Consider the following 20,753-nt stretch of genomic DNA (forward strand, 5'->3'; position numbering starts at 1 on the left):
TGAGCTGAGAGAGCAAAAAGAATAGTCAAAAGAAAAAGAGGAAGAGTTTGACCTTTAACAAGAAGACAAAAAACTATTTTGGCTTAGAAAAACAGTAACAAAAAACAACAACAACAACAACAACAACAACAAAACCAAGATGCCTGAAACCAGAAGAGCCAAGTTCTTATGATAATGGTCAAACAACAGGTCAAACAATGTTTCAAATTGCCAATATGTTGAAAATTATTATACTCAACAAGACCAATGGAACTTAAATTGTAAAGATCATCTTGCCTTTTCTCTACAAGATGGTTGGAAAAGCATTTAAGCCAGCTTCCAACAAGTGAACTTCTAAAGAGTAAGACAAAATACTGACTGAAAAATGTATATCAGGTACAGCCAAATCTCAGTCCCTGCATGTGTGCTAATTATCATCTCATTCAGAATTTTATTACTGACACACACTTAAATCTCCGGGACAAAATTGCAGTTAGCTTGCTTGCTACAAGTCTTGTCTCAAAGATTAATGACTCAGAAGAGGTAACTGATAGACCTCAGGCCAAATAAATTTTAAAATAGCCATCCCATTATCTTAAGAAACAGATACTAGGCAGTGCTTTTGTTTAGTCAATGAAGCTGGGGGGTGCAAGGAGATGTGTAAACATATGGGCCAGAAGAGGAAAATATTGGGTCTTTGTATTTATAAGTTTATAAACTACAAAGAGTTCTACGAAAAGAATTGATACTATTCTCCTGACATCCTTAAGACATTGATAAATGGTAGGGTTATATCTCCATTAAGCCTCTGTTGGTTTTCTGTATGTTGGCAGAAAATGCCTGACTTCAAAGCAAAGTTTAAAAGAACAGTACAGAGTTGCTGAGTTCCAAAGTTTATCATTGGCTAAACTCACATTATTTTACATCTGTCCTACAGAGCTGATATTTAAGAAAAGTGAACACAGACCCTATGCTTATGTTTGACTAACAGAGAGTTCTTCCCGTGAGTCAGCTAAGCCAGGCTGTGCTGTCCTAAGACAAAAGTTGAATTCAAAGAGAACAAAACTGATATAAAAAAAATTGCACTTTTTAAAAATCCCACAATCACCATTCTGTGTGCCATTCGGGTACTGAAAAGGTATAACTAATGAAATTACTTTTCACCATTGGTTTTTGGATTTAAGATGACTAAAATTAAAACATGCAAAGAAAATCCATTGTACTTTTATGAAATCTGCCTGCTGGGGAAAGATATCAAAACACAGTCTCACATAGGCTGGTCATGTTGGAGTGTACCATTTATTAAATTTTATCATGTATGATCACTGTATCATAACCAATTTAAAACTCACAACTTTCACATTCGAAAACACAGATAACATATTGATTTTTCAACCATTTTGCTTACATGTACTTCTCAGCCCTCATGCAGTGCTCATAATTAGGAGATACTGTACATTAACCCTCTAATATTATGCTAATTAATTAAGAACCAAGTCAGAGGGTAGAAAAATGTCAACATAAATTCATTCTCCAAAAACTGCCCGTGGACATATCACCACAGTTCCCTATAATTATATACTTACAGTCCATTCTTCTGTAAAATGCATAATGGTAATCATATAACAACAGTTATGACAAGGCAACGATATCATTTCAGGAAAGGAATACAACAAATGAGACTAAAAGTTGAAGAGAAGAGATCAGAGCATATGAAGGTCATTTCAGAACACCACACGGACTTCAGTGTTTTCCACTTTCCTGTTGGAAAGAACATGCACGAAGTATTCTTAGCAGACCGCTGGCAGGAGGCATGAAAAATTGGCTTCCATTCCATAGATGTTGAGAGAAGATAAATGGCATTGAGGAAAGAGAATTGTGTTCATTATCTTTTGGGTCTGTCTATGTCATCTATAGCTGCTAGAAGTTTCTGTCTTGCTTTTTTATTGATATGGGATCCCAGGCAAACATTAACCAGATTGGTCAGCTGCTTCGTTGAATACTCCTGCTCAAAAAAAAAAAAAGATCATATTTAGTTCACGGATCAATGGAAGGACGGGCGGACACTCAGGTCTCAGCGGACAGTAACTGAGCACTACAACCAAGAAGAAAGCAGTGAAAGTATAGTTCAGACATGAGACAAAGGATTTGCGAGCTGTGATCACAGGAAATAAGGTACCACAGCATTCATTTGAAACAGGAAGGACTGGGATCTCTTTAATATGGCAGACAATCTCACATGCCTATGCTTTTTATTATGTTTAAGAGCACACACTTTATACTTGTTTCTGTGACAGTCTTTGTTATTAAGTTATCAAATTACACTGACATTTCAAATTTTTAAAATGCTACTCAATAAGCATTTTCCAGCACTCTACATTTTGTAAACATTGTATATAAAAGACAAAGATCTCCAATCACAGAACAACTTTCCTCAGATAGAATAAATGAATAAGGTAACATAGATCAGAAAGTTACTGGATTTTAAACCCTCATCTTGTAACTGGTAGCTAGTAAGTAAAAGTAAGACCATTAAGTATTTTCTGTTGTACAAGTATTTGGTTTCTGAATTTGAGATTACAAGTTGCTAGAATGATGAAGAATGGGCCTTATCAGAAAGTTTTATATATTGACAGGTCCTGGAGGTTGGATAGCAAGAGTTCAGACCAGGAGAGAGGGTTGTGTCTATCATCTACTAAGAACATGTCTTCACTGGAGATAACCACTGAAGATAGTGCAATTTCAAAATATGAGAAAGAGTTCATTTTAAGAACTCAGCCAACTACTCAGAGCATCTGTAAACACCTGGCAAATTCTCTTAAGTAATCAGTCAATACTTAGCGGACACAACTGTCATCAAGCACTGGACCAGACACCGCGGAACAGGGGTTCTCTTAAGACAGGGCAGGCCCTGTTGCTGGGAAATTTTCACCAAATTACAAATATCAGTTAGTCCAAGTTCTTCCAAAATACTAAACTAAAAATTTCCATCCACTATACTAAAAGAGGAAAATGTAAAAGGGTACCGTTCTTGCATCAAAGAATGGATATCTAAGAGCTATGCTTTCTGTCCTCAGCTACTTGTAACCTTTCCCCAAGCTTCCTCCTCAGTACCAATCCTGAAGTGTTTACAGCTTACTTTACTAAATGGGTCCTGGAAACACTCAGCATCCATCTGCACCTGGGTTAGCATTATGGTTCACAAATGTCACAGGACAGTGGGACTAAAAATGGTGACATTTTCCTCAATTCTGAAATCTTTGAAAATAACATGTACATTTCTACTTTGCTCCCAGAGATCTGAAACTGACCTACAAATGGGCACATGTACAGAAAACTCAGACTAATGGTCATTCCATTTTTCTAGAATGTTGAAACCAGAAACGATGAGCCTCCTAAAGTATATATAAGTAATTTCCGTGTCCTTACCCAGTCAAATGAGATATTTACCTGGTCTTTACTGATGATGTTTATAGCACAAATAAATGTGAATGCTAGAGTCATTGAAGAAATGAGATTCAGTGCAATTTTAACACTTCCCACACTTTCATTAAATTTGTCTTCACATACTGCCTACCTGGACAAACGCTACAACAATCACACAGAAAAGCTCCCGTAATAAGCATGCTCTAGTGATATCTTGATTTGAACTGTGTCAAAAATTCAGCATCCTACATAACACTTCATAAATTGTATTTTTTTCTCTACTTATCTATGAATCCACACAAAAGAAAAATAATCTCATCTACACTTAAGGTAAAATCTAATGGAGGATGAAGTTACATTTAGCCATTTAGTATTACCGCATTCAATCATCACTACTACATGTCAATGTGTTCAGAGGATGTCATTCATTCATTCATTGTTGAGGGCTGCAAGGAGGTTTAAGACTTGAATTAGTGACGCATTTCAATGTGGCTGTATTCAATTTGTCTTGATGTTAACCACTTCAGCCTTTTCCTACAACAGCGGGAGGATAAATATAGCTAATGTTCAGACTCTGGCTCTCTTTCTAGATAATTACTGTTACAGTCCACAAAGGTCTCAGGATTTGATTAGGCAAAGGGCATTGCACAGACACTGTGTGAACATGGTAAAGAAATGGCCTCAGTAGTCCACACTGAAAAAGCAAATGTTTCTTTATGTTTCATTCTCATGACTGAATTATATAATATACCAGACTAAACAGATCCAAGGAAAAGGAACAAAAACTTAATTATCTGTTTTCCAGCTCTCACCCTGTGCTCCTTGATCCAGCGCTCCATGTCATTCTCAGTCAGGTAGTAGGCTTTAATGTAGGTTTCCACGAATTCTTTATCAGGAATGGGCCTAATATCTGTTAGTTTTTCCAGCTTCATTAAAAACTGTTGAAAGTCCAATTGCATCAAGGCACGACCCTCATTACTACACTTCTTGACATTGGCATATCTAAGATATACAATAATAAAAACATAAATGATGGGATGACTAGAAAAAGAAACGTTTAGGTACTTAAACTATTCTCTAATCCAACACTGGACTAATTCCCCATTTGCAGGGGGAAAAGACAGGAACATGAAGTCGGGAGGGCCGGACTGTGTTCCGGCATGTCACTCAGCAGCCCTGGTGCCTATCTGGGCCTCAGGGTCCTCGTGTGCAAAGGTTCTTTGCTGCTCTACACACTGTTCTCCATGCTCAGTTAACATGATCACCTGCAAGAAAGTTAAATTGGGATTCCAGCTAATCTTGCTGCCAACAATTATTTCTAAAACAAAGCTATGAATACTCCAAAGTGATCTTTGTTTCGTTAAAGCAGTTTCAATATTGTAGCAACTGGATACAGGGAAAACAAATGAAGTAAGTTTCCAATGGGCATTCAGCAAACCTGAAAATGTGCACACATATAAGCCCAGAAGGTATATACATATTTTTTATAATAAAACACTTAATAGACTTATTTGGAAACCTCACGTTAGTGAAAACCTGTGTGTGTTAAGGTTGAATAGTAATAAGAATTAATATATTAATCCTCACATTTTATTACTCATAAGTCAGTGTCTCATCCTTTCAATCATACAAAACATGGAGATTCCAACCCTAGGGAATGAGGTACCTCCCCCAAGGAAAAGTGCAAGAAAATCAAAGCTTTCATTATTTAAAGTGACCAAGGGTTTTGTTGTGTGTTTCTTTTTAATTAAAAGTGTTGACACAGAAACATAACATTTATTATCCATTTTCTACTTTATTAAACAAATTTATTTCAAATGCTTTCAGTCGGGACAGTGGACACGGTACCAGTGTGATGTACAGCACGGCTGGCTTCAGCGCAGAGTGCCAAGACTATCGTCAGCTTGTCATCCTCACCTTCTCACTCCCTGATACGTTCTTTCTTAGAACTAATAAGGACTGAAGAGAAGTCAGATAGATGACAGTGTGAAAACTGAACTGATGTGCAATTCTAGATCACTCTGCATGCGCTCTGAAGCAGCGGTTTGCTTTCAGGGACGATTTAAATGCACCATCGCCTCTTATTTGTGTTCTGGGTGTCATGGGCACTGTGAGCATGGTTTCTGAGCGAGGGGAACATTACTGTTGAGAGATCTTTAAAGTCAACACATGAAAGCGTTATACAGTTTACAGTGACATAATAATGATCTTATTAGCAGTGGTATTGTGGCGACGGGGAATGACTTGCTGTCAGAAAATCGGGCGTGCATAAGCCTTCTCTGTGTTTGAAAACTGGGAACTTGACAGGGGGATCGCTTTGTAAATTATATAAAAGTCTGACCACTATCCTGTATACCTGAGACTAATATAATATTGACTGTCAACTATTACTGAAAAAAAAAAAAGGAAATAATCTAAATAAATAAATAAATAAAATAAAAAACTATGAACTTGGACAAGTTATTTAACCTCTTTAAGCCTCAATTTTGAGGCTGGGTTTTCTCACTGACATAAAATAATAGTACTATCTAAGAGAGGTTAGGATTTGATGATATAACCCTGTGAAGTTCTGGTTCAATAAATGACACAGTGCTCAATAAGTATTATGAATCATCAGCATAATCGTATTATTAGGTAATAATAATTACTACTAGCTTAACTTTCAGAGAACCACTAGCTGCTGCATTCCTCTCTCTTCTATGAGCTGGTTCTAGGTCACCAGCCAGAAAAGCATCCATAGACAGAGGTGATAGAGTAAGGTTTAAGGTTTCTTCTAATTATATTCTAAAGTCAAACCTAAATTATTATGGGATTATCTGCTATTTATCACTATCTCTACCTATCTCTCCATCCACTAGTGTTAATTATAATGTTATACATACATTATGATTTATCACTGAGGAATCAGATAATGCTTTCGCAAAAAACTTACCCTTCCACAATAGTTCTGTTAGCCAGTCGTATACAGTGTTCCCAAAGTATGTTAGACACGGGCAAGGGTATGCGAACTCTCTTAGAAACCTCATTTAACCTCCTGTTAAACTGTTCAAATTCCTAAGAAGACAAAAATCACAGCTGTATGTGAATGTAATTATAATGCTGCATTGTTTTCCCATCTCAGTGGCAAAAAAGATTTAGGAGGACTCAGAATCAAACCAAGTAAAACCAAAAGAGATAATGCCTAATTTATTCATTTTGTTACACTTAGAAAAAAACCTTAATAGTGTTTAAATTATGTTGTAATACAGAGTATGTACATTACATTTTATCTCAAAGGAAATAAGTGTCATCAACTGATTAAACAATGCTAACCATGTTCAAATGTTCTTACATCTCAATTTTTTCTATGACTGTCAGTATAGATAAAAAGAGCTTGATAATCTATGTTTTTAAAATCCTTCAAGAGGCCCAGTTAAAAACAATGTTTTAAATTCAGAGTGAACTATCTGTAATTTGTGGCTATCTATATTCCTTAGTGAACAATTTGATAAATTATTCTCTTGCCTAAATGTTTTTTAAAGTAAATAATTATATAGCAAACTAGAGGCCCAGTGCACGAATTCATGCATGGGTGGGGTCCGGCAGGCCCGGCCCCAATCAGATCGGATTGGGGCTGGGCCTGTTGGGAGGAGGAGATGGGGGGAAGTTGGCTGGCCGGTGATCAGGGCTGGGCCGGGCTGGCTGGGGGAAGGGGCCGTGGGCGATTGGCCACCAGGCCCCATCCCCGATTGGGGTTGGGGGCTGACTGGGAGCCAGCAGCCTAGGGGAGGGGCCATGGGTGGTTTGCTGGCTGGCCTTGCCCCTGATCTGGGTGAGGGGGGCCATTCTGGGGTGGGGCTGGGTGGGAGGAGGGGCTGCAGGTGGTTGGCCAACCAGCCACGCCCCCTATTGGGGTGGGGGGTTGCGATCAGGGGCGGGCCTGCTGGGGAAAGGGGCTGCGGGGCCTCTCTTGGTGGGGCGGGCTGATCGGGGGCAGGGGAAAGGGAGGGGCACTCTTGATCAGGGTGGGAGAGTCCAGTCAGGGGTGGGCTGGCAAGGGGCAGGGCTGCAAGGTTGGCTGGCCGGTCCCACACCCTAATCCTGCCAGTTCATTGGCCATAGTGGGCATCATAGCAACCAGTCATTATGGCCGTTATGGTCGCTGGCTTTTTATATAGAGAGATGATTTGAAAGTCATGTAATAGCTGCAAATTTTTAGTAAGATGGACAAAATAAAACAAAATATTTTCAGTTATAGAAAACAACATTTTTGTTACTTAATAGTAACTTTTATGATACTACTCTACTAAAAATATGTATAACCCAACAATTATATGAAAGCAGCAGATGGTTCACCCTTCAATAAATGTATTTCTGGTTTCTTTGGACTATTATTGCCTAAATATGTTCATTTACTAAAGTAAATGCTGTTGATCCTTCCTTGACAATATATTTCAAATAAAGTTAAGAAGGCTTAAGATGGCATTTTTCTTCAATGGAGAAGTTACACAATGCTGAACAAGTCAAGACGGACATGTGTTCAAATTTTCTAATGACACACGGAGAAAAAAATCTAATGTGATCACCAGTCAAGCTACCACATCATTATTATTATGCTATCCTTTGCTACTTCCTAAATCACAATTTTTTGAGGATTTATTTTGACAGTTAACTGCTTTTAATTATTTATGAAAAAAAATACATCTTCAACCTACTAAGCTTACTTCTGAAAATACAAGTTAAATAAGTAATTGCTCTTCAATTTTTCATTTCATGAACCTAGTAGAGCAGTAGTATTTGCTATTGTATTTAATGCTTCTTTACAGTAAACTGTGTTTGGGTTTCAAGAGTTTCTTTCATATTTTAAAGTTAAAATTATATGCTTAATGTTAAATGTCATTCTACTCATTGCTAAATTCGTGTGCAAGAGTGCTTGTTGATAAATAAATAGAACCGTTCCTTCAACTGAGGATTCTTTTGAAGCAACAATGCAGAGTGCTTTTTACATAACAGTTTAGACTTGGAAAAATAATAGAACAAAATGATCAGAAAAGCTTATGAAAAGTTTTCAGCTGATAAAAACTGGGTTCAGGTTAATAATGTGAACAGCACTGGTTCTTTCTTATACTAGTATATAGTACTGATGTCCCAGCCCTGGGGCAGAGCCATACCCTGCTGGGCTCTGGAGCACTAGATGGATCCCACTGCTATCTCTCCTTTGCTCATTGGCTTTGTTGACTGGTTCTCAAGTGTCCCAGGCTATTATTTATTGCCTTGCAAGCAGATAAAAATGTTTGTGTAAGTAAATTAGATAAAAGTCAGGAGCTTAAGGACCAATTTTCTTTTCATGGACAAACAGGAAAAACAAAATTTTTCTGAAAGCTGGTTTTCATTTTCCCAGATGCTCTTTCCTCACCTCAGACATCCACATGGTTCATGTTCTCACTTCCTTCGGGTGTCTCCTCAATTCTCACCATTATTGGAGTCCTCTAACCACAAGCAAATGGTACTCCTCCCCACCCACCCCCTGCCACTCTCTATTCCTCTTCTGCTGGCCATTTATTTTTTCACAGGACTGTTCCTCACCTGACACATCATATCTTAATTTATCTCTTTACTACTACCCCTTGCTGGCATGTAAATTCCTTAATTCACAACTCCATTGCCAGCACCTAGAGCAGTGATGGGCAACCTTTTGAGCTTGGTGTGTCAAACTTCGCCAAAAAACTGAGCATAACTCGGGTAGTGTGTCACTTTGAGGAAAAAACATTATTTCGCAAATGTTTCATCCTCAGGAGCAGCAAATGTTTCATCCTCGGCATGCGGCCGCCTCAGCGGCCGCGTGTCATCAAAAATGCCTACGCGTGTCAGTGCTGACACGCGTGTCATAGGTTTGCCATCACTGACCTAGAGCAATGCTTGCCACATGTCAGGTGATCTATAAATATCACATGATGCATGATTTAAAAAAAAAAAAAAAAACGACTACAATTCTTTCCAGAAAACTTATAAACATAAATTATTAAATGCAAAGGTATTTGCAAGACACATTACAAAGGTAGTGTGATTTCTGTAAAACACAATTTAGAATAATCGGGTGTACGGTCTCTTGCTAATATACATACAACAGCAGAAATACCTTCTTGTCTCCACAGCCATGGCTACTGAGGATACACAACATGAGAATCAGCCAGGTCATGCCAATCAAACTCTAAGTCCAGTGGAAAATTAGTGAGCAAAACAAAAGTTCTACCAAGTATTCTTGGGTCTAAAATAACACAAAATTCAGAAAATAAGCCTAATCTAATTCAGGGATTTTAATATCACAATGCTAGAAATGTGGTAATACTGTAACTATAAGCTCACTACTTTAGAGCGATTGTATTATAAGAACAGTTCTCTTAGCAGAATCGTCTTTAACAAAGACGTTTCCCAGAGTACTTGCCTTTAACAGTGCATCTACATATATGTTGTGCTGTGACATAATTTCCTTTACATCCCATTTCACGTTAGCCATCAGGAGCAGCATCTGTTCATAATCAATGGCTTTACCAGCTACGATCCAGTAAATCGGTTTGCGTAGTTCACTGGCAGTTGAGACTGTCTGAAATAAATTACACAGAAATGAAAACAAATGTTTTCTAAAGTATCAAAAGTATAAAAGACATTTTGCTCCTATTTCTAGGACACATCATATCTGAAAATAAGTCATTATTCATTTGGAGATTTATATTATGAAAATACTTTAATTCGAGGGCAAAGGTCTCACTCAAAACATAATTTTGAGACATTAAGTGAACGAGGCCATAGACAGTAGTTTCTAAAAGAACTACAGATTTCCTTGGAGATAGCAAATCCTTCTCAAATTCTTTCACTTCTTTCCATCTCGACTCCCACCCTCCCCACCTCACCATTCCGTCTGACTGCATTTCTGTAACTGCCCTCCAGCTGGTCTCCATGCCTCCAGGCCTGTCAACTAACATCCCTTTTTCACACTGCCTCCCAAGCACACTTTCTAAAACACACCCCTGACCATGCCACTCACCTGGGTCACATCCTCCCGTAGCTTCCCAGGCCCCTTGGAATAATACTCTTCTAGCTGAGAGCCCTGTACATTGTGCAGCTCCCACCTATCACTGCGCCATCTTTCTCGTCACAAGCCCGCTACCCTGGCCTGGCAGCTTGAGTGTCTCAGCTGCTCACGTGCATCATGCTCTCCCTTCCCTGCTGCTCTTTGTATAAGCCATCCCTTGATTTGGAATATACTCCCTACTTGCCTAGCTGGTCAAGTTTAAACATCACTTCCTCCAAACAGCCTTTCTAGACAACCTGCTTCCAATCACACCCTTTTCCTCCTGCAGTCAAGGTGAAATACCCTGCCGCTGACTCTTTCCCCTTTGTATATTTTAAGTAACTGGCTTCTCTCTCACTGGACTGAACGTTATATGAGTTGCCCAGTAAGTATTTAATACAGCGATTCAGGGGCGAATAAACAAATATTCAAATCATTAGTTAAAAAGGAAGCGAAACAAAACCCCTAACTAATGTGTGAGAGTCCTCTCTGGCTCCCAGTTGAAATGACACCCGAGACCCATCTCTGACCTGAGAATAGAATTGCTGAAGGAAGGGCTTTTTGACTGCAGGCATCACAGCATCCAGATGGGGCTGAAGGAACTCAAATTGTTCAGCCAAGAATACCCTAAAGGAAACAAATAACCCGCCTTGTAAAGGAAGCACAGAGTTAGAGCCTGCCAGTATTTTTGTAGAAGTAGTCTTTAAGATCTCTAAGCAAAACTTTAACAATTAAAATTATTTTCCACTTTAGTGAACTACCTCTTGACATGCTCATTTACATTCTACATAAAAATGAAAGCTCAACTTATCATTGAATGTGAATTGAGGTGGAAGAACGGTGACTTCAAGGGAGCTAATTTGGACACAAAGGTGTCGTTATGCTGCTTTGCATGTTAAGATATGAGCACAGATAACACAAAACATTGGAGAAAGATTTGAAAGGATTTCTTTTAAAGATCCCATTTAATTATATACAACAGACCCCTGAATTCACAGATTTAACATCTGACACTTATCAGAAGTTACCCAACATTCATAACATGTAACAAAGGAACTCGACTGAGACACACATGTAAGCTTCAGGCCAGGAGGCAGGGGTGTCGGAGTCAGAGGCCCCCGGTTGGAAGACGGCTGGTAGCTGCACTGTTTTTCTCTATTTTTTGTTATGAACACAAAATTCCTTAAGTTAGAATTGACTACATTTTATGGGAGAAGTTATATGCTTCAGTTGTATTAAAACCTGGGGGATTTATAAAGGTCAGGATGTACTCTTGCGGATGTCAAGGGTCGACTACATTTAACACTGAACTGACAACGTAACTAGTTTCTCCAGAACCACAATTCGATAGGAAAATAGAAAGTACACTAGAATATCTTTTAAAGTTTTACTTAAAGCACTGATCACGTTGCTAAAGACTGAAACTTAAAAGATTTCCCTCCTTCCATTTATGTAACCGAAAACCAAACATGCAGTTTTAAAATCCACTGGTAATCTATTTTAGGGTATACTTCTCGGAAATACACATTGATATTTCGAAGTGGAAGATATATACAGCTAGAAGTCTAATTATACAAGGCTTGCTTTAATAGCCTTTCTTAAATATTCAATGGTAAAGTAACTGTTTTTAACAACTTACAGGGATTCTGTGGCTACCACTCTCTCAGCCAACCCATATAATGTGTCCCCGGAGGTCAAAACCACGAGGTGACTTAGGTGTGGGCTTGGGACCTTCTCCTTTCTCTCTTCTGCTGCTGTGAGTGTGGCAGTAGGATCAGCTGTAACTTCCTGAAAATACAGCACATACGTACGCAGTCTGAAATAACAAATCTAATAGCAATAAACCACGTGATGTTACCAAACTGGAACTATAATTCAAACACTCTTAGGCTTGCATTAATTACATTTAGTTCTTGATCTCCCTCCCGCCCCCGCCCTCTCTTTGTATTTTCTAACTGCTGGAACATTGCTTTTTATGCTAAGTGAAAATGATCCAACTCTACTATAACCTGTGCATGAACTACAGTTGGCCAACACAAGGAATCTTCGTGCATCTAGAGATGTTTCATAGAGACAACAGTGAGATGCCCTTCAAGAACTCACAAATGAGGGAAAAGAAATTGTCCCTTGAGGACTAAGCTGATAAGTATCAAAATTATGGTGTGATTAACCATTTCACACCCAAGTCTAACCAAGGTAACTTTGAAACAATCTCAAGAAAGCAGGCCTAGAATGTTATAAACTGAAACAGAACCAATAGTCTGGGACAGATTATTGATGAGAAGGAAGATGGTTACTGGAAATAAAAGGGATGCCCCCAAAGCAGGGAGTGTTGAGCTTTAAAGATCCTCAAAGAAAAAATTAGACACAAAAAATTAGACACACAAAAAAATCTGAAGTGTAAATGTAAATCTAGATTACTTTTGAAAGCAATTACATAGTCACAAATTGCCGACATTTTCCGTATGAATAAAAGGGACATCAAATGCATAGGACTCTGGGAGTATAACTTAAGTTTATAAATTCAGCAAAATGAAAATGAAACATTATAAAACCCTTCAAATTAGAAAATGGTTTTATTCTTCATTAGTTCTTTTTTATATCCTATCTTCTTCTAAAGATAATGTCTCTCTTCAATCTCTAATTACTGAATTAGCATTTAAAAGTTATTTGGGAACAACTGTGCTTTCTCTAGAGAGAGAATCAGGATAAGGAAACTATGCAAGTTAATCAATGTTGCAGTTCCATTATTTATTTCCTTCTACTTAAAAGGAAAACAAGCACCCCGCTCCTAAAAAAAAACCCACAACCCACAAAATTACATACTGTTTGGTACCAACTGGTTGCTTGTGTTATGTAGTTTAATTCTGGTGGATGCTTCCTCATCATCTTCCAGACTGCCCAAGTGTGGAACCCTGGAGTCATTCATGACCCCCTTCCTCCTCGCCTCCATTGCGACTAAGCAAACACCTATCTCTTTTGTTTCTTCCTCATGTCACTACTTCATCAGGACCAAGACCACAGCATTCCTAACTGAACTATTCTAAATGCCCCTCATAGGCATCTCTTCCACTAGCGTATCCTGTTTCTACTCCACTGTCCACAGGTTTAACTGGCTTACTTTTCTATAATACAGAAGTGATATTTCTAAAGTGCAGACGTGACCATACCACTCCCTTGCTTAAAAGTACTCATTCCGTACAGGTGAAAGCCTAATCTTGTGCCATGATATTATGCCTTTACAAATGACACCAGCTACCTGGCCAGCCTCATTTCCAGGTAATCTTCCCTGTCCTTCAGGTCTAGCCACACTGGCCTACTTGCTATACCTGTCCTATTGACACTCCTGTTGAACCAGCTCTCTTCCCTTCATCTGCCTGGCTCTCTCCTCCACAGTTTTTAATTCTGAGCTCATATTCACCTCCTTTCTATAACATTCTCAGTCTCCCAAGAATTAGTGCCCTAGCTGGTTTGCTCAGAGCGTCAACCTGGGACCAAAGGGTCCTGGGTTCGATTTCAGTCGAGGACACTTAACTCAGTTGCAGGCTCCTCCCCAGCTCTGGGCCTGGTCAGGACGAGTACAGGAGACAACCAATCAATGTGTTCCTCTCAGATGGATGTTTCTCTCTGTCTGTTCCTCTCTCTTCCACTTTCTCTAAAAATCAACGGCGCCCTAACTGGTTTGGCTCAGTGGATAGAGCGTCGGCCTGCGGACTCAAGGGTCCCAGGTTCGATTCCGGTCAAGGGCATGTACCTCAGTTGCAGGCACATCCCCAGTAGGGGGTGTGCAGGAGGCAGCTGATCAATGTTTCTAACTCTCTCTCCCTCTCCCTTCCTCTCTGTAAAAAAATCAATAAAATATATTAAAAAAAAAAAAAAAATTCAATGGAAAAATATCCTCGGGTGAGGATTAAAAAAAGAAGAAGAAGAATTAGTATTTTACCTGTGTCAGTTATCGACACATATACATTTGTCTGTATGTGGCATAAATTACACTGCATCAGTTACCCCTGCCTCACTGTGGGTTCTCAGAGGATAGAGACAGATTTCATCTTTGTCACTCAAGACCTTGGCACGACTCCTGGCATTAGCAGCCCTCATTCGTTTAATTAACAGAGATGATGATAGCAGTGAGGATAAGAGTCTTCATTTCCTCTCCTTTTGTTCTCTTTCAAGCCCATTCCAATCAGGCTTTTGTCTGCCACACTTCAAAGAAATAGTTATCAAGGTTCCCAATGGCCTCCTTGTGGCCAAATCCAACAGTCTGTACTGAACATCCATGTTCTTTAACCCACTGCAGCATTCTACATGGCTGATCTTGTAAAACTTTCTTCCCTTCGTCTCCAGGTCACCACACCCTCCTGGTCTTCTCCTACACCACGGGCCACTTTGAAGACTCCTTTGCTAGTCCGTCCTCCTCTCCCTGACCTTCAAATACCGAAGAGCCTCACAGTTCAGTTCTTAGACTTCTCTCACTTACATTCTACTCCCCAGTTAATTTCATCCCGTCCCACAGTTCTAATGCCATCCACATACCAATAGCCCAAAATCTGCATGCTAGTGCTGACCCCGCTCTCACCTTCAGTACATTTAACATATGAAAGTGAACTCTTGGTGTCCTCCTCAATTATGTCCCTTCTAAAAGTCTTATCCATTTCCAACAATGGCACCTCCATTCTCCAGAAGTCAGATGTCATCCTTGGCTCCTCTCAGTATCATACACCACTTACACATCAACAAATCTTGATGGGTCCAGATTTTAAGGTCTCACTACTTCCTCCACTAACTCTTTGGTACAAGTTACCTCATCTCTCTCTTTTACTGTTACACACTGAAGCCAAGGTACTTCTCTTTTAACTAATTGATATCATGTCAATTCTGCTTAAAGCTCTTCAATGGCTTCCTGCCTTCCTTAAAGTAAATCCAAGGGCTCTACATAACCTAGACTCCGGCTACCTCTCTGGTTTCATCTACCATGGACCCTCTTGCTTTCTTCACTCTAATTATACTGGCCTCTTTGCTATTCCTGAAATATGCCAATTATGGTCCTACCTCAGGTCTTTGTATATTCCCTCAACTAAAACATTCTTCCCCAAAACATCCTCTCCCTACTAGAAAATAAGCTGCACATGGGTAGGGAGTTTCGTCTGGTGCCCCCGTCCCCACCAAAATTATACCTTTAACTCCCAGAACAGTGTCTGGCATCATGTTCAATAAACAGGCACTAAATTAACATTTGTGGAATAAATGAATTCTCATCCAGGTAGCTCACTTCCCTATTTCTTCAGGGATCTATTTCAATGTTATCTTCTCAAAGGGGCCTTCTCTGATTATCTAAATAAAATTACATGCTTTTTCTCCTCTTTCTACCCTTTCCTAGTTCTTTGTAACTCTCACAATCTGACATTAAATGAGATATTCATCTATTCTTATCTGCCTCCTTCACTAGAAGGGACCATCAGTCTTCCACAAAGTACCTAGGAAATCAGCATGAACAACAAATGAACGAACAAGCTCACAGACACCAGTATGGTGGTTACCAGAGGCAAAGGAGGTGGAGGGGTAAAAAGGGTAAAAGGGGCCAAATGTATGGTATTGGAAGGAGATTTGACTTTGGGTGGTGAACACACAATGCAATATACAGATGATGTATCATAAAATTGTCCAAAAAATAAAATAAAGAATAAAATTTGAAAGAAAAACAATAAATATAGCTATCCAACTATTGTGCATCCCCTGAGTCTTGTCCACTCATCAAAGAGCTCTTTGTCTTCTATTTTCAACACCTCCTATAGCACTCTATTTTTTTTTTTCTTAGTTCAGAGTTGTGAATATTCACCTCAGAGCAAGTCAAAGAATGGTAAGGAGTCCTAAAACCTTGAAACAAGAAAAGCAAATAAAGGAATTGGGGCAAGAGAAAACTCACCTGGACCATATGACTAGGCTAGCCAAAGTGGCCCCAATGGGGTAAAACTAGTAATAACAGAAGATAACTCCAGCAAGATAGATTTGGCTGCATCATTCCAAAGTACATGGTATCAAGCAGAAGCGTAGGGCAGGAAGGGCTGCTGGGGATTGTTATGAGTTCCCAATAGAAGGACAAATTCAGTCAGAAGCTGACAGCTACTCTGTATGTATGCATATTCTCTAAGTTAAATGAGCACAGATAAGCTTCCTTTTGTGATTGTATGAGCAGAAATCTGGAGTATTATGCTCTACAAGTACAACAAAGTCTCCTTCTAAGCATCAAACATGCACTCTTTTAAATTATTTTGTAATTAAACTAACAAAAACTGATGTGAACTTTCTGCCAATATGCACAATCTCAAACTCAAAATAGGTCCAGGGTAACCATGAATACCACGCATTTATAACAGCAGAGTAACCTCTGAATTTCATTCTTTCAGGATCAGATATCACCATCTATACAACATATTTATCAAGTTAAAAGCTTCTTGAGTTTAGATACTACCTGGTTAACCTAGGATAAAAGAGGGAGATGGAACTAGAAGGTGATGGGAGGCAAAGAAAGGATTTAATCTGAAGCCTGAGGGAAATGAAATTTGTATTTGGGTGTCACAGGAGAGATCAAAAGCACTTACCCAACTACCTCCTGACCTACCTCCAGTTCAAATGTGTTGAGTTCTCCCTTTACTCACACAGCTCTTTCACATAAAACATTCTTGTAGAGATAATTGGAATTGTTCCCTCCAGTTTAAAAGGTTTCCATTAGGATGCCTTCCATTGCTTCCAGTTAACACTGGTATTTTAGGCATAAAAATTACGGTAATTATCTGCTTAAAGGCTAAAGTTCTATGTTTACATTTAGGGAAATAATGCTTGAAGAGAGCAAGAGAATCACAAAAATGTCAAGCTGACATAAATAATGGTATAATAAACAGATAAGTGTTTCAGTTATACCAGTAAAATAAGGGGAGGATATAAAACCTATTGAAGACATTGAGAAATAAAACCTTAATCAATCTTTATTCTCACAGTGAAAGTCATATTTTTTAGCCTTTCCTGCCACTAATTATTACTACTAAGACAATTCATATTTATGAACTTTTCTGCACAAATTTAAAATACATTTTTATTATCAAAGACTTAAAAGTTGGCTAATGGTTAGCATCACCAAGTGGACAGGGGGAAATTCACATTTCTGGTGCCATTATCACCTATACCAGCTCCCTTTCCTGCTCTTCCCCTATCAGAACCATTTTCTTAGGCTTTTACTTGATGTGTCAAGCAAATTTTCTTAGTTTACATTGCATTTATATGATAAATTATTTCAGGTGGCATCTTTAAGACGATAAGGGTTCCACTTGCTTTTTATAGCTAAGCAAAACTTAAAGATAAATATGGAGAAAATAAAATTACTAAAAAAGCACTTATTAAAATTTTGACTAACAGAGAAATAGAAGGAAAAATACTACTTCAATCTAGTGGTTCCAGATTGACTAGGCTATATTTTAATAACAAACCAATGTATTGACTAACAAGAAATCAATTAATGTTTTCTGCCAATCTAGATGCAACTTAATGAAGTGAAGAAAAAGAATATGTCAGCTTGTGAAAACCTGAGATCAAGGTCTAGTAAATGACAGATATATTTTCTAAAATAATAAACCAATGCTTATCAGTATGAGTAATAATCTAACATGTAAAACACTGGAAACTAATGGAATATTTCAGAAAAAATGTCTAATAAAATTGCTGTACAGCAACGATTTTCCATCGGTGTGCTATAAGAATTTTTAAGACACACAATACCTGACTATTTAGTCAGGGGCACTGATCTCTTTTCCCTTAGATTGTCAAATAAATAGATGACAACAGCCAACACAATAGCTGTCTAATGTGAATGAATCAAAACTACACCTAAATTTTTGTCAGGTTGGCAAAAAATATATTTTTTTGGTGTGCTGCAGAATTTTAGCAATTCGTTTATGTGTGCCATGAGATGAAAAAGGCTGCAAAATTTGCTGTTGTAGCGGCTTATCCTCCAAAGGAGTAAGGACCATGGAGAGGCCCAGTCAAAGATCAGCTCGCCTTACAAACTGGAATCATTGCAGTCTTCTGATTCAAGGTGCTGTCTTTAAGAGATGGGAAGAATAAATATGTAAAGAAAAGGTATCTTTAAAAGAAAAGATGCCAAAGAGAAAAACAGGCATATTTATTTATTGGGAAGGTAGTTGGTTTTTAAAAACACATTTCTAAATCTGACTACCCATTCAGGAGAAAATTTATCCAATGAACATACAACTAGTCAAACAGCGGAAAACCAAGATGGCGGCATAGGTAAACACACAGACTGCTTCCTCGCACAACAATATCAAAACTACAACTAAAAGACAAAACGTACACCATCCAGAACCAAAGGAAAGCTGGCTGAGTGGAAATTCTACAACTAGAAGAAAAGGGGAAAGCACATTGAGACTCAGAGGAGCTGCAAAAGGCTGAGGTACGGAGACTCGCACACGGAGAGGACGGGCGGTTGAGTGCGTGGCTGGCTTTCTAAAGCAGGAGGGAGAAGGAAGCTCCTGACTGCACTGAACTCCAGTCCTGAGCGAGACGCTTGGAAACCAGACTCATTCGGGGGGAATCTGGACTGTCAGAAAAAAAGAAAGCACACTGAGACTCGGGAGCTGCGGAGGCAAAGGTCCGGAGGCGAGCGTGCACAGAGAGGACTGATTGCTGAATGCATGGGAGGCTGAGTGTGTGGCTGGCTTTCTAAAGTGGGAGGGAGATGGAAACTCCAGACTGTGCTGAACTCCAGTTCCGAGCAAGTTTCCAGGAACCCCAACTCATTCAGGAAGAAACGGGACTGTCTGGCAGCAGGCGAAACTCGAGGGCGGCTTTCTCTCAGAAGTGCTTGCAGCAATTACCGAGGGACACTGAGACCCAGGGGCCTCATAGGGCAGGGCTGACAGGAAACCAAGGCTGTCTGCTCTGCCCTGAAACTGCCCCATCCAAGCTGAGCACAGAGGCTTTTGCAATTTTGCAAGTCTTATCTCATAAGAGTGTCTCCAGCACAGAAGTTCTCCCAGCGTAGACACAGCTGATCCTCACAGCCAGTTGGCCTGGAGGTCAATTCCTCCCAGTGATACCCACAACAATCAAGACTGAACTACAACAAGGCTGAGCACACAGTCCACAAAGGGGTGCACCAAGAGTGTCCACCTCAGGTAACTGGGGAGGCTGAGCCACTGTGCCCTAGTGGACACCTACCACACAAAGCTACTCTACCAACTCAGGGAAGCAGCGAAAATGCGGAGACAAAGGAACAGATCACAAATGAAAGAAATGGAGGAAAACAAAAGACTGGATATAGAGTTCAAAACCATGGTTATAAGGTTTTTCAAGAATTTCCTAGAAAAGGCCAATAAATTTAGCGAGACCTTCGAGGATATGAAAAAGGACCAACTAGAAATTAAACATACACTGACTGAAATAAAAAATATTATACAGAGACCTAATAGCAGACTAGAGGACCGCAAGAATCAAGTCTAAGATTTGAAATACAAAGAAGCAAAAAACACTCAGCTGGAAAAGCAAAAAGAAAAAAGAATAAAAAAATTTGAAGATAGTGTAAGAAGCCTCTGGGACAACTTCAAGTGTACCAACATCAGAATTATGGGGGTGCCAGAAGAAGAGAGAGAGCAAGATACTGAAAACCTATTTGAAGAAATAATGACCGAAAACTTCCCCCACCGGGTGAAAGAAATAGACTTACAAGTCCAGGAAGCGCACAGAACCCCAAACAAAAGGAATCCAAAGAGGACCACACCAAGACACATCATAATTAAAATGCCAAGAGCAAAAGACAAAGAGAGAATATCAAAAGCAGCAAGAGAAAAACAGTTAATTACCTACAAGGGAGCACCCATACGATTGTCAGCTGATTTCTCAACAGAAACTATGCAGGTCAGAAGGGAGTGGCAAGAAATATTCAAAGTGATGAATAGCAAGAACCTACAACCAAGATTACTCTACCCAGCAAAGCTATCATTCAGAATTGAAGGGCAGATAAAGAGCTTCACAGATAAGAAAAAGCTAAAGGAGTTCATCACCACCAAACCAGTGTTATATGAAATGCTGAAAGGTATTCTTTAAGAAGAGGAAGAAGAAGAAAAAGGTAAAGATAAAAATTATGAACAACAAATACATGTCTATCAACAAGTGAATCTAAAAATCAAGTAAATAAAAAATCTGAAGAACAGAATAAACTGGTGAATATAATAAAATCAGGGGCATAGAAAGGGAGTGGACTGACAATTCTCGAGGGAAAGGGGTG

The 20,753-nt window shown here is 39.1% G+C and overlaps 1 protein-coding gene across 1 annotated transcript in view; it reads right to left on the reverse strand.

Moving 5' to 3' along the window:
* Positions 1 to 1,259: 1,259 nt before the first annotated feature.
* The window catches only part of VPS50 (VPS50 subunit of EARP/GARPII complex), a 119,208-nt gene continuing 99,714 nt past the window's right edge, over positions 1,260 to 20,753 (reverse strand). The window contains exons 23-28 of the mRNA XM_008149054.3: positions 12,096 to 12,244; positions 10,987 to 11,083; positions 9,830 to 9,988; positions 6,338 to 6,459; positions 4,218 to 4,407; positions 1,260 to 1,984 (exon numbers count right to left, since the gene is read on the reverse strand). Coding sequence (XP_008147276.3) covers positions 1,865 to 1,984; positions 4,218 to 4,407; positions 6,338 to 6,459; positions 9,830 to 9,988; positions 10,987 to 11,083; positions 12,096 to 12,244 — 837 coding nt within the window. The 3' untranslated portion in view covers positions 1,260 to 1,864. The remainder of the gene's footprint in view (positions 1,985 to 4,217; positions 4,408 to 6,337; positions 6,460 to 9,829; positions 9,989 to 10,986; positions 11,084 to 12,095; positions 12,245 to 20,753) is intronic.

Source organism: Eptesicus fuscus, chromosome 14 (genome assembly GCF_027574615.1).
Source record: "Eptesicus fuscus isolate TK198812 chromosome 14, DD_ASM_mEF_20220401, whole genome shotgun sequence".
Lineage (NCBI taxonomy): Eukaryota > Metazoa > Chordata > Mammalia > Chiroptera > Vespertilionidae > Eptesicus > Eptesicus fuscus.